Below are 14,287 nucleotides of genomic sequence, written 5' to 3'. Positions count from 1 at the left end.
TGTACCTTTCAAACCTACAAATTGAGGCTCTCAAGCTCACTAATATTTCCCTTTAGGTGATTTTTTTTTCCTTTTTTTAAACGAGGTACCTAAGCAGAATGTTTTGGTCTGAGTCATCCCCTGAAATGGCTCATATTCAACCCATCATCCAGTTAGTAAATTCCTTTTCAGAATAATGTTTCCCACACAAAGTACACTTGTGACTACTTGGTTCAGTTGTCAAATACAAATTACTGGCCAGCGGGAGAGTTTCGGCAACACTGCAGCTCTAAACCTCATTTCCCAATTTCATTCTATTTTGCAGAAAAGGAAAAAAAACGTTTGAATTAAGAGCTGACAGTGGCCCAAGAAGAGAAATATATATATTGTTTTTTGACCAATATCCATGCTATAAGGCAGAGTTAAAAGCTTATATTATATTGCATTATTTGATGCAAGGTGATTGAAACTAATTGAAGGATTATTAAGGAAGGTGTTTGGTAATACACTGTGTAGGTTTAGAGCCTAGCAAATGAAATCTAATGACCAATACACAGCTGCACTCCTTTTAGCATACTGTATAAAGGCCATTTTGTTGAAATGTACGTCTTTGTTTGATTTAGCATTAATTAATTTAGGATTGACTTTCAGTTTAGCATACAGTAAATATGCAACTTAAAACTTTGAATCTGGGCAGAATGGTGTAATTGAAAATAGAAATCATAAGTACTGTAAGTACGTGAACTACAAACAGAAAATAAAATATAGGTCATTTTTATTCCTCTTAGTTTTAAAATTCAATTTTGTTAATGTTATGTCAATATACTGTAGTGACTGATATTATCCAGTAAATTTGCAGAACACCCCACAACTTACTGAGAAGTGTGAGGGGATTAACACACATTTTTTGGCTCCAATTCCCTTGGCAGATTGGAAGACAGCCTGGTTATTTTTTATTTCATTATATTCTGGTATTTTACCATGGAAGTATGACAACGAATTTGCTTAATGATAACCTGGGGACCCATTTAAACAGTAAGGCATTTACTAGAGCAAGTGCTCATGGATATACTGTGTCTTGCTCAAGGGTATAACAGCTGCATCCCAATCGGGATTTAAACCCAAGGTCCTCCGATCCAGAGCCCAGAGCCCTAACCACTATTCTGAACTGCGGCCTTTAATAAGGACAAAGCAGTGGGAACCAGCAACTGAAAATAATCCCAAAATCAGTTAAACAATTGATTGGGGAGCAGGAGGAATCACTTCGCTTCAGAGGTTGTCTTCTTTCTTGTACAATTCACATGACAGTGTGTTACATGGAAAACGAAGACCAGCATTTCACCAAATAAATCCTTTACAGAAACATCTACAGTACCTCAAGAGTTCTACACTGGCTGTGATACAAATACTGTACTTCATGCAAAATGTATTTCTTAAAAAAAAACACACCTGAAAACTAGCATGAGTGTAAATGGAAGGGCAGGATAACAGGTCACAATGATTAGACCTTCTAAAAAAGACAAAGATTATCGATCTCTAATAAATGCCAATACAAGAGTGCTCCACAATATACTGCATTATTACATTCTAGAAAAAAAAAACTTGTATATCTTTGCAAGTTTCTACAGTACAGTATATTGGTGTTCATGTAGAGCCCATGCGCTGTGTAATAAAGCATTCTGAGTGCTTTTCAATAACTGTAGCCAGAAATGTATCAGAATAATATTGCCTATAAAGCAAGAAAACTTTAGACAATTTTAAAAATCATGCAAAAAAGTATTAAAAAAAACTGTATTAAGCTATTCATTTTAAAAACCAAAGGAAACCAGATCACAGAGCTATGAACAAGCCCCTGTCAGCTGAGTCACAATAACACCTTAATGAAAAAAAGCCAGTTGTGCAACAAATGCAGCTACTAAGAAGAGCCTTGAGAGGTGTTCTATCCTCTTTCGAAGCATACAAACTTCTTACTTCCTGCTTCAGTCACTTAAACAGTGACAGTTCCTTTGCAGCAGTTGCTTATTGCACTAAAGATTCATTGACATAGACAGTTTGTACATGCAGAAGGAGCCCGAAGCCTTCAAGACTAATAGTCCACATTCTGCCCTGAATTTATCTGTGATTCATTAAGGCTCTTCTGTCAATAAAGGACATAACACTGTGATAAATATGCACTCAGGATCTTCTTCATGCTGTTAATTGAGGTATTACATGGCATCTTGATTGCAATAAATATGCACAACAAGCTTCAGCAGCAATAATAAATTCTCATGAGGGCTGCAGCACATTTTTTTTATTCCCTGTCAATGTGTATTCTTCCTTTCAGATAAACAGCAAAAGAGCAGGCTTCTGTGCTGTTTAAACACCTTTAAGAAATATTCCAACTGATTTATATCAAGGAGGAATAAAACTGAAAATAAAGATAAGGGCTACTATTGAAAATACCAGATCCAGACACAGATTATACATGAATTCTCATGCATGTGATTAGCAGGTCATGGAGCATATTAACTGGTAATTAAGCCCACTGTCTCTTTCCCTTCTATATTAAGTTACATCAACGTATGAAATGTTGAAGTTTTGTGGAGTGCAATAACCCAAACCATAAAGAGCAATCAGTGCCTGCCTGTGCTGACAGTCATGTTTCAGAAACGTTGTTATTGCACCAATATTTTTATCTGCACAACGGGAGGCGGCCTCCCCGGGCCTCCGAACAACTTTAAGGGACAGCAATGTTCAACCATTTTACCCAAGAAAAAAAATAAATAAATAAAAGGGCTAGAACACGAAGCTGATAGGGGGAGACAGCTTTCAAAGGAATGAAAGGTAATGTTCTATTTTATACAAGTATGCCCTTTTGTTTTTATTGTGTTTGATTCTGACATTATATCTGATGCAATTTCCATTTTAATATTATAAAAAAACGTGAAAACCCTGACATAGCAGTTGACAAAATACACAGCTGAAAGAGAAACATTTTAGATTAAAGGAGGATTTCAATGCAGCTTGGGAATATACACTGACTACATGGACTGTCTGGGTATATGAAGACAAACCCATTCAATCACAAATAACTGTTTTCCATAACAGCAACTCTCGTGGAGTCCCATGTTCAGGACCATGTTCATAACTGAGCACCACCTGTTGCCCAGATGAAAGATCTGCACCATTTTATTTTCCATCAGTCTCAAATGGAGCATAAAAATAAAGAAACAGGTTGTTTTAATACTTCAATAGGAATTCTGAGATGCCAGCAGAAACTATATAAAGGCTAAAGGGTACTTTTTCAGGTAATATAAACACATGAATTACATCAATCACTGTACAGAGATCAGAGGCCCTAAATCATCCATTACCATTCACCAAAACTTACAGTACGTGTACTGTAAATTTAAAGAAGGAACCAACATTACTTTACTTGTACAAATGCAACTAATTACAAAGCACATTGGAGGACCCAACAGACAATTAGCTGACTACATTGTGAAACAAAAACGAAGCATCTGAATTAATACAGCAGCATTTCCAGTTGCCCTACAGTAGCAATAACCACACTGCTGAAGACATCATCATACATAGTATGGAGCGAGCCAGGGTTATGGAACAAAGCTTCTAGCAAACAAAAAGAGTGAGAATTGATCTCCTAACTCCTTGTACTCTTGTAACCTTTTGGAGTGAACCTTCTATTCTGACACATGACATCATCCACTGCACTGTGATTGCATTTCTTTCTAAAGTGCTGAAGAAAGACTTTCGAGCCTAAAGGCGCTGAAACTAAAAATTTGTAATCGCTTAAATTTTCTGTACAACATACAGTATCTGTTTTTGTATAAAATGTCTTTTTCTTTTTTAGTCATTATCGTATACTGTACTACAGGCCAGCCTAATCAAATATATATAAATAAGCAGGTCTAAAACCTTAAATTCTATTAAACTATTAAATTAAATTCTATTCTGGTATTATTTTTTATCCCAAGAATGTTTCCCCTTCTGAATGATTTATCTGTTATACATAAATAAAACAATTCAGATGTAATACATCTCCAGGTAAACATTTAAAAAATATCTTTAAAATATAGATACTGCTGTATCTTCCAAACGTACACTGTATAAATATAGATAAATGAAAGGATAAGAAGAATTGGGTTTCTGAAGAGTTGTGTATGTTTTATTGTAGTCAAATGCCCAGTGTAGCACCCTAGTGTTGCTTGTGTAACAAAATCCATCTAAATAGACTTTATACTTTAACACTTTTAGATGTAAATTAATTTAGGAGCCACATGTATTAAAGGCAACATCAACATTAGATTTTAAACGTCCTTTGAACTCTTAGCCCCTTTAATGAATTTCTCTATCAATTCAAACATCTGCCTAAAATTTCAATTTCTAGATCACTACATTTCTACAGTGTGTATGCTAATTCTGATAATACTCCAAATCCACCAACTGGGCATTTTACATAATCCACTCAACATTTTTAATTTATTCCACCTCCTGGAACAGCTTCAGCTATGAAGAGTAAGAAAAGAAAAGCACTGAACAGGCACAAATCGTTAAATATATTAAAAAAAAAAGTATTTTAGAAATGTTCATCTATATAAGGTACTGTATGTGAATATGGTCTGTCACTAGATACAGTATATTGACATTGGTTTGACTCTTGTGGTTTGGAATGTATTAAAAATAACTGCCCCCCCTCTCACCAAACATGGATTTATTTATATTGTTGGGATTCTAGGGATTTGTAGTTCTCATTCCAAAAATTAATCTCAATCTTTTTTTGATTAAATAAATCCAACAGGCTATTGAATTGCACCACAATTCCATCTATACAATGACATGCATACCTTCCTGACTACTGAATCTTTTTTATACAACTGAACACAGACACATATGCAGACATCAATGGATATATAATATCCTTTATCATATAAATATGTCATATCATTTAAAATGCTGCTTAATACCTTTTAAACGTTAACTCACCAGTTTGTACCTCTGCAAAGGTATTCGGCTGGTGTCAATTGGGTCACGCTCAGTTTCATTACTGAATTTGACTTCAGGCAGTGCCACTGCACACATCACATGAGCCCATCTGCAAAACAGACATAGGCACTCACTACAAACTTACTTAAAAGTCAGTGTTGGAATTTATATACGTACTGTACATAAATCTTCACAGTTAAGTCACCTGTCAGACTCTAGATACTAGAGCACATTAGCTGCCCTTAACAGAACATAATGACACGAACACACAGGCCTTTGCTTCATGTGGTCTCAATACAATCACCATTGAGGGAAAATAGAGGTTAAGGCTGTCCATTTCTATAAACGAGGAACAGCTCCCAAACCCACTGAAGGATAAAACAAGTTTAAGGCCACATTAGTTCCTATCTTGAAACATGCAAAGGAGAGAAAAAAAAACATTTTAAGGAGACGAATGGTGTATGGGAATTCACTTTTTTTTGTTAAGCATTACCAAGGGACAGAACAAATGGACAAAAACAATGATACAAGAAAAGACTTCTGTTCAGCCTTTCCTAATCCTAATTTTGTCCCCCATTAAGTAAGATATAAACTTAAAATATATGTGTATCTGCAATTTGATTATTAGGACTAGATTGTCCAGAAACAGTAATTAACATTTAGACATCATATTAATGTGGCCACTGTCAATAAAACATGTAAATGTGGCAAAATTGAAATTATGTTGTTATTCGTGAACAGATAAAAGAATTATGTGCATTTTCTGGCATGTTAAGCACCACATATTAAAACATCTCCACCAAAGCTAACAGTGTGCTTCATCTTCTGCTGCTTACAATTAATAAGAAACACATATTTCTGAAAGATAAACACAGCACAGCTATTGAGATTAAATGATGTATTGGCAGCTACATCAGGCACCACATCCCTAAACAGCATTTGAACATTAAACATTTCTTAGTTAAACCATCATTTGTACAAATTCTTACTTGGTGTCAGTTGTTCGCTTCAACGCTCCACCCCTCAGATTGCAGAGACAGCATTCCTGAATAAAATGATGTAAACAGGTTATATTAAGCTAGTCACACTGCCATTTACTTGAGTAAAACACTTTATTATTGGAGTGTAATTGCTACTGTAATTGTAAAGCAACAAATCACAAAGCTGTCATTCTAGCTGTTTGTGGATTACTTTCAGCAGACTGCATCGTATTAATGCTGACATACCAAAGAAAACAGAACAATTTACAAAACATTAATTAAACAGATGCCAATACAACACAACTTTAAAGGCCCTTTCTGAGTTCACACAGCCATTTGTTTCCATTCAGCTTCAGTAAAACTAGCAACATGATGGGATCCATTGAAGTGTACGAATAATACCAGCTTTGGGAAGCTTGAATTATTACAGACAATCTGCTGTTTCAGACTAGTTTTTTCACCATGCTTGATTAAATATTTTCACACCATTTGATATGTGATAAAAGAGAAAGAAAAAATCATCCTTGTCAGAATTTTGCTGTAGAATCCTAGAGGGCAGTTGATCATAAAAAACAACACAAACATCTTTGTAAAATCAGCGTTGAAAATTAATTTGAATCAGAGCTCCAAAGCTGGGCCTTGAGAACTGTAAACGTATAAACATTGAGTTGTGAAATTGTTCATATTAAGTTTGTGCCTTACAGTTTACCGGAATGAGGCCTTAAAATAATAATTAACTAATCTACCTTTGCATTCATCTTTATACCATAATTTATAGTAAAGCACAGAGATATAATGTTTTCTGAACATCCAGGATACACAGAAGGCTCAGCTTGTCATTGGAACAACACTAAGTTCTTAAGTCATGTTTTACATCTTTGCTCTATACACATATTGAGCTAACCTGTAAAATACTACACTGCATGGTTCTGAAAGACTGTGCTTGCAGAATGTCTTAACTGTGAATTCCAGAGACACAAGTGACATTAGGCAACTTACTACTGTATATAAAGTGCTAAAACCTTTTAAGAAATAAAGACAGGAGGCTATTGACCCATCTAGCCTGTTCAGTTGTTAAATTTGTTCCACCATTAGCTTACTCTGCAACATTGCTTGGGGAATCCCAGTCATAGTTGGCTAGTAACTTGACCTTATCTTGCACCTTCGATCACAGAGTTGAACTCACACTCCGGCAAGCACTTTCACAGGTTGAGCCATTTGGGAGACCCAAGGCCGTTGCATTTACATCATGTGGAGAGCAATACATTGACGGATTTCATAGGATTGATGTTTCATAATAAACTGAAATTTCCAGACAAAATATTCTGAGAAATTGTGTTCATGAAAAAGATACATTCAACTTCAACACAGGCTTGACCTTTCTGTGCTACTCACACCCAGTTCCCGGTGAGACAATCCCAAATCTCATTTTGTGTTTCAATCAGCTACAGTACGTTATATGGTCACATTTAATTTAGTTAGTTGCTGTTTGACAAAAACATACTGTATGCTTTATACTTTATTTTAATGTTGACATGAACTCTGCCACAGTCTGCAGATTCATGTGGGCAACCTCAGACGGTAATGTTGGATGGTAAATTTGAAAACTAAGTGAACATTTGCCTAGTAGTTACCTATAACACCTTCACAAACCACACGAGTAAGTCACTCTCAATGAAACTTGTTTAACTTATATTTAATGAAAATAATGAAGATATTGACTTTACTTTTAAAGGCCCCATTGTATTTTATGGTTTTAGCTTTGGTAGAGAATAACTAAAATAAAAACTAATAGTAACTATGTATGCCAAAAAAGACACTTCCTAAAAAGATATTCTGAAACAAGTCTTTCAGGAACGAAAATCAGTAATGCACACTGCAATTCAAGGTTTATATCCATCAATGACTATTATTGTGGAGAGGAAAGAATATTTTGATTCAGCTGTAATTAAAGGGACTAAAAAGCTGTTACAGACACCATCTGTGACTATTTGTGTCAATGTCTTCACATGAAACTAATTTCCTATCATTTGCATTATAGACAGATATCACAGATAGAGAGTATAATTATTTTGTTCATGTGTCTTTAATTGTTTGAGGAGGGTGTTTCTCCATGTCTTGGAAGAGATATTTTTTCAAAAGAAGAAAGCTGTTAAGATGACTTCTGGAAGTTTCTAAGAAGAATTCAAGCCTGACAAGAACTCACCTTCGGCACAAATTCATGTTTAAAAAAAACAATTAGTAACATGGCATTTTAATTCCAAATTTAGCTCTCAAAAACTGATGCATATCAATGTATAACCTTCCCTCCCCTATGGACAAACCCCATGAAATATTTATAACATAATCTACAGTTTGAAAATTATATATTAGAGATCATTTCATTTGAACAAAAGAGAAAATGTAATTTATTTTTTACTGAAGATTAATACTGTCTAATTATTAATACTGCCTAAAGGCAACTTTCTTTGTTGTTTTCCTAATTTGTGTACATCAATAAACCATATTAGCATTTTCTCTCAAACACTGCAGGTGTGGAAACAGCCTTATTTCCTCAGACAATTGATTTGCAATTATGAAATACAGTACAACAGAAAATTAACTATTAATGTTGTATTCTTATCAAAGTTTGTGCTGCTACACAATAGTTTTCATGGTAAAAACACAAATTACAGAACAATACATTTAGGAATTAGGTTAACTAAATAAAGCTATCAATTTATAGTTCTTTGGATTCAAAGCCTACTTACATAGACTGTAACCTGACATCCTAATATAAAAAAAAAACATCTAGTTTTTTAATGGTGTTTTTAATGGCATGAGGTCTGAGGATTGTTAATACATAATACACTGAGACAGGCATCTGACTTCCAGAGATTACTCTTCAAATAATAATGGTTACATTTTGACCTTGTTTTGACCTTGTAAGTTAATGTTCTAAATTGTCTTAATTTAGTTACGACAGGTATATATTTCTGGTCCTGTAGTGTGGAGTACTGCCCCTGTGATGCAGTGGACTGCTATGACAAAGGGACTGCCAACAGGGGCGCATAATCCAACAGTGCTGTGATGTGTGTGTATAATTTACCTGTGGTATAAAGCTCACTGTTGATTGCTAATTATGTAATTGAAAAGAATACAGGGAATTGCATATGGGGTTCTATAGTGTATATACTATAATTAGGACCTGGAGATTCTCTCGAATGTTTTTATCATCTATAGTTCTGTCCTCCAGCACTACAATGCTCATATAGCCACTTCTAAAGTCGACTATTAACCAATCATCCCACTTAACCATCTCAATTAGTGATGTAATTAATACAACCTACAGTAAGTGCATAAGCATGTAAATTAACACTACAACCTAAGTGCATGAGCGTTAAATTAACAGCAATGTATAATGCTATTGGCACTAAACCACATGTCCATCTTATTCAATAGTATTATGGACAATGCAGGAATACATAAATATTGTTACTGGGAACATGCCCTGTATGTTGCCCTCTAAATGTATCAGAACATCAAAGTCAAAACTATTATTTCTAATTTAAAGTCAAACAACTTGTATTTCTGATCATGAGATTAACAGGAATGATAAGTACAAAATACAATTTTATTTTGGGGCAAATCAAAGCACGCACTTGATTATATTAGAACAATATATAGATGTTTTCAACACAGTGATTACAAATGATAATACAGTACGTGATCTATATAAATTTCAGATTGTGAAAGTCGGTATTTGATGGCATATCTTTTTGAGGTAATACCGCTCATCAGGACGGCTGAGTGGTCAAGGACTAGTGTCTTTCCAATTCGCTTGGGTGTTCTGGTCTCCAAATGGAGGTTCGGGTTCAAATCCCACTCCTAACAGCAACACTTCGGAGATGGTGCGCTGGCTCTGTGGCTTAGGATCTGCGCCTGTGCTTGGAAGGTTGCAGGTCTGTATCTCTCAGCTGGCAGAGGAATCCTTCTCCGCTGGGCCCCTGATTAATTAACCCCAGCTGCTCCAGGGGTGCTGTATTAATGCCTGACCCTGCGCTCTGACCCCAAGCTTCTCTCCCTGTCTGTGTGTCTCATGGAGAGCAAGTTGGGGTATGTGAAAAGACAAATTCTTAATACAAGAAATTGTATATGGCCAATAAAGTGGTCTTAATACTGTAACTGCATGAGGTTTGCAAACCATTGTGTAAGAAATGGCTCCTGTTCTCAGTTTTAACAGTACTGCACCTTAGTATCCATCCGTGTTAAGACAACTGTATTATGTCAGTAGACCAGGTCTTTGCAGTGTTTTTTCAAGATACTGTATAATTTTTATTTTTGTTTTGTTTGTTTCAACCCTTTATTGAAACCAGGAGTAGGCCTGGATTATTTTACTTCTGTGTGTTTGTCATAAGTGAAGATCATCAGCAACCATCAGAACATAGGGATTTTCAACAAAATATATTAATAAACAATTAAATATTTAACATTCCAAGATGATAATATAGGACCACACTTTTTAATGTTAAGAAACAGGAGTAATTTTAATGAGCAGTCTGGAGTTTTTGTGACATGATTTACAATGGTCACAAGCTTAACTAACACAACTACAGTACGTGTAATACAAACCACTATTACACCAATTAAAAGTTTAGCGTGCACTACTCTTTAATTAAAATTGCTTATTTCCAGAATAAATTTTATAAACTAACACAGCATTGTTTCATACTTGTTTTTACTTTTCGCAGAAAAGTGCAAGACAAGCAAGGAGACTATATAACAGAGATGCTTGCTCATACAGTATAAGATGACATGGACAGCTGTTAATTGCCTTTTTGGTGTGACTGCAGACTGGATGGCCTCACCACTAAAAATGATAACTGGGTACAAATATATGTGTTTTTTCTGGTATTAATCCAAAATTAAAGTTGTCTTGCAATGTGTAATGTAGTCACACTGGCACAGACACCTCTCTGGAGAATAAGAGGGGGTTGGGGTGTTTGATTTTCTGAAACTATTTAACTTGCGAGACTTAATTCACAGCACTTGTATTATTAGTTTTAACAGAAGATGAACGTGTTGAAATTGCTAAGTGCAATTGTTGTTTTGGATAGTTAGGCTAAAATAAACCTAAAATTAACAAAGTGTTTAGATTTAAAGTCCAGTGTTTTACTGCAGTATTTTTTGTGCTGCAAAAATGTAATTAAATAACGCACAGTAACATCACAAGACAACATAAAATACTGGTTGCTCCATAGTTAGGAACTGTTTATTCATTTAGTCATGTATTTACTCAGTTATTCATTTATTCATTTAAAGATGTATTTGATAAACTAAAGATAATGTACGTAACACCAGTTCTTCTGTGTGCTATATATACTCTTTTAAACTCACCCACACTCACGACTACTCCCTACACTAAGGTACAACTTATAACCAAATCTGAACTACAGTATAATGGATCATGTATTGAGTAGGTGGTACTTCAATGAGAACATTTGCAAATGAATCCACAATTTAATTGCTGCTGGCTAGCATACAGTAAATGTAGTCAGTGAAGCACGAATCCTGTACAATATTATCCCCAAGGAAGCATGCTACTTTTCAACACTTGATCAAAGTGAGATTGGCTAGAGATACAGTACAATACCTTGTACCAATCTTCACAATTGCATGTAACTTGTGGAAGACACATTTGTTTCTTATAAACAGTCCTTTATTAAGGCAATGGGATGGAAGAAGTAACAACCTCCGGGACTTGTCTATCAGCAGGGATGTCCTTTTTATGCTTTCTTAAGTTGTAATATGTTAGCACAGATCCCTAGGCTCTATAAAATATAAGGGTTCCTGAGGTAAGACCTTCAGATACACAGCTTTCATTCTGCAATTTCTCAAGGCCACACGCAGAGTGGTACTTTGACATAGCAATGCGATAAAAATACTTGAGCTGTAAACTGAACAGTAACCGAGAACATAAAAATAGGCAATTTCTTATGTAAATCTAAGTTCACCCAACCCATAAAAGGCAACTCTGGAATTAAGGAGAATCAGAAGACGTTTTCAGAAACTATTAAACTATTAATCTATTAACTATTAAAAGTCTATTCCCTTTTTATTATTATGTTTCTGTACTTCTTTTTGGATGACCAGGTATTGTACAGTATATCAAATAGTAGTTTTAGATTTCAAAGGTTTTATGGACATATTTCCAAGAAACACAAACACCACTTCTAATATAATACGTACCCCCAGAAGATTCTGGGGGTTTCTAAATGTGAAAATATGAAACTCTGAAAAGGAACTGTAAAATGGTTGGCATCACAAACCAGGCTGCGTCACTCACTTAGCCCTCTATCCGACATTGATTTTGAGAGTTTGAAAAAATATGGATTAGCACAAGTAGCAGTCAGGCTTGACATTTAAGCTTCTTGAAACGTGTGTATTCAGATCATCAAGGGAAGGTTACAGTTATTTGTTAAACAGCTGACAAATAAAGTACTTAATTTATCAAATAAATGTTACATTGAGGATAATTTATGCAAATTATCCTCATACAAACAAATACCACCTGAATCAAAGTACGACTTACAGCTGTCATGTCTCCAATTGCACAGCGATCACAAGACCAGTTACCGTGTACATCCTGGGCACGGACACCATAACAGCCTACAAACAACAGAATAAATAAACAATTAGCAACATAATCCTTTACACTCACGGAGAAAATGCTTTTTGTCTGTCTGTCAGCTCATCCTGACAGAGAATCTGCACCAACATACGTATGGAGATTTGAAAGCTCACTTGAAGCTACAGTATTTGATTTTTCCAAGTTCACACATATGCCACTTTACAAATGAATAAAAACATAAAAGCTGTGAATTAAGAGAATGCTTTAGGCAGACTTAATTGGGCATGTACCGTATATACTGAGGGACAATAACATGAAATTAACCTTCACTTATTCCTCATTGTCCAAGCAGATAAAGAACAGGAAACGTGACATACAGTAGCTTTTATGACTGTGCGCTGGGAGGAAAAGAGGGCAACCTGAGTTTTTTGTCTCCTGCTTGTTTGTTTTTTCCATTGTAGCTTATACAGCCTTTGCAGAATGCAATAAACAGATAATCTTATAATGTAAATAATTTCACTCCCCAAAACGACAGAAATAAATACAAGAGCTCAGTGATAAGGGGCAGTATTTTCACTTGTGAACTTCTTCATAGAAGAAATGAATCATAATGGCATAGATTATGGATATCAACTATTTAAAAGCCATGCGGAAACTGGTCTTGTTCTCAGTAGCACAGAGAAAACTGTACACTGCGTTTGATATCTTTTGCACTTATATTCACATAACCACGAAATATGAAAACTAGAGCAAAATACCCAAGAATGATGCAAATAAATATTTGATATTCTTCAATCCAGGGTATTTTTTATTTATATATATACAATTTTTAATGTTTTAAACATTTAAATAGCACTCTTCCTTCCCCAGACCAACATTATCTAATAGTCTGTACAAGAGCTGGTGAACACTGCATGAGGCCAAGGATTCCTCACAGTCCAGGCCAACTGGAAATGGTGATGCAGCTCTACATTGCAGGTGTTGTTGTATTAAACACTGCCTTTGTACTTTAATGGGACAGTGGGGAGCTGGTGTTAGTTGACTGTGCTGTATGTTGTCAACCTCACAAGAAACCTTTATGTTGGCTAATGAAAGAAGATTATACAGTAAATCCCCAGATATTAAGGGGCTCCACTGAGAAAGGTGGTTATCCAAGCACAGACTGAGCTCAGTGGTCACAGGTTCGAGCCAGGGTTGTGTCACTAGCCAACTGTGACTGGGATTCCACAATCCACAAAAAACACAACAAAATAACTTTCCCATTTAATTTTAAAATGAAGTTATCGTATATGTTGTGGCAAAAAAAATAAAGTATAGTATAATGACAGCTACTCCATAATGTTCTGTTTTGTAGGTTATCAATAAAGATATCATTTTAAAGTTTGCTATATATTTTTTATAATCCAGGATCTTACACAACTGATAGCAAGTAAGAAACTACAGTACTTGTGTAATTAATCTAATATTTCTAATGTTATTGGACTTGTATCAATTTATTAAAAAGTATGAGGTTGGAAATAACATAGTATTAATGCATGTGACCCTCGGAATATGACACCCAGTTGCTGAAGTCATTCTGAATTGACACCTCACAGAACCTCGCAGGAATCCAGGATTGAATATGATGAGCTGAGAGAAAATTGAAATTAATTTTAGCAGAAGAGGTATGGGCAGTAAACAGTGATTTCATGGTTTCTGACAATGAAGTCATTAAATTTAAACATGGAGCCAG

General features: G+C 35.2%; 1 protein-coding gene across 5 annotated transcripts in view; it reads right to left on the bottom strand.

Moving 5' to 3' along the window:
- The window catches only part of kdm4c (lysine (K)-specific demethylase 4C), a 211,723-nt gene that overhangs the window by 53,215 nt on the left and 144,221 nt on the right, over window positions 1–14,287 (bottom strand). For all 5 annotated transcript variants that reach the window (XM_088915176.1, XM_088915193.1, XM_088915202.1 and 2 more), the window contains 3 exons: window positions 12,517–12,593; window positions 5,955–6,010; window positions 4,966–5,074 (listed from right to left, as the gene is read on the bottom strand). In XM_088915176.1, coding sequence (XP_088771302.1) covers window positions 4,966–5,074; window positions 5,955–6,010; window positions 12,517–12,593 — 242 coding nt within the window. The remainder of the gene's footprint in view (window positions 1–4,965; window positions 5,075–5,954; window positions 6,011–12,516; window positions 12,594–14,287) is intronic.

Source organism: Atractosteus spatula, chromosome 1, assembly GCF_055471065.1.
Source record: "Atractosteus spatula isolate fAtrSpa1 chromosome 1, fAtrSpa1.hap1, whole genome shotgun sequence".
Classification (NCBI taxonomy): domain Eukaryota; kingdom Metazoa; phylum Chordata; class Actinopteri; order Semionotiformes; family Lepisosteidae; genus Atractosteus; species Atractosteus spatula.
The sequence above is the reverse complement of the archived record's forward strand: the minus strand, read 5'-3'. Positions and strand labels throughout refer to the sequence as shown.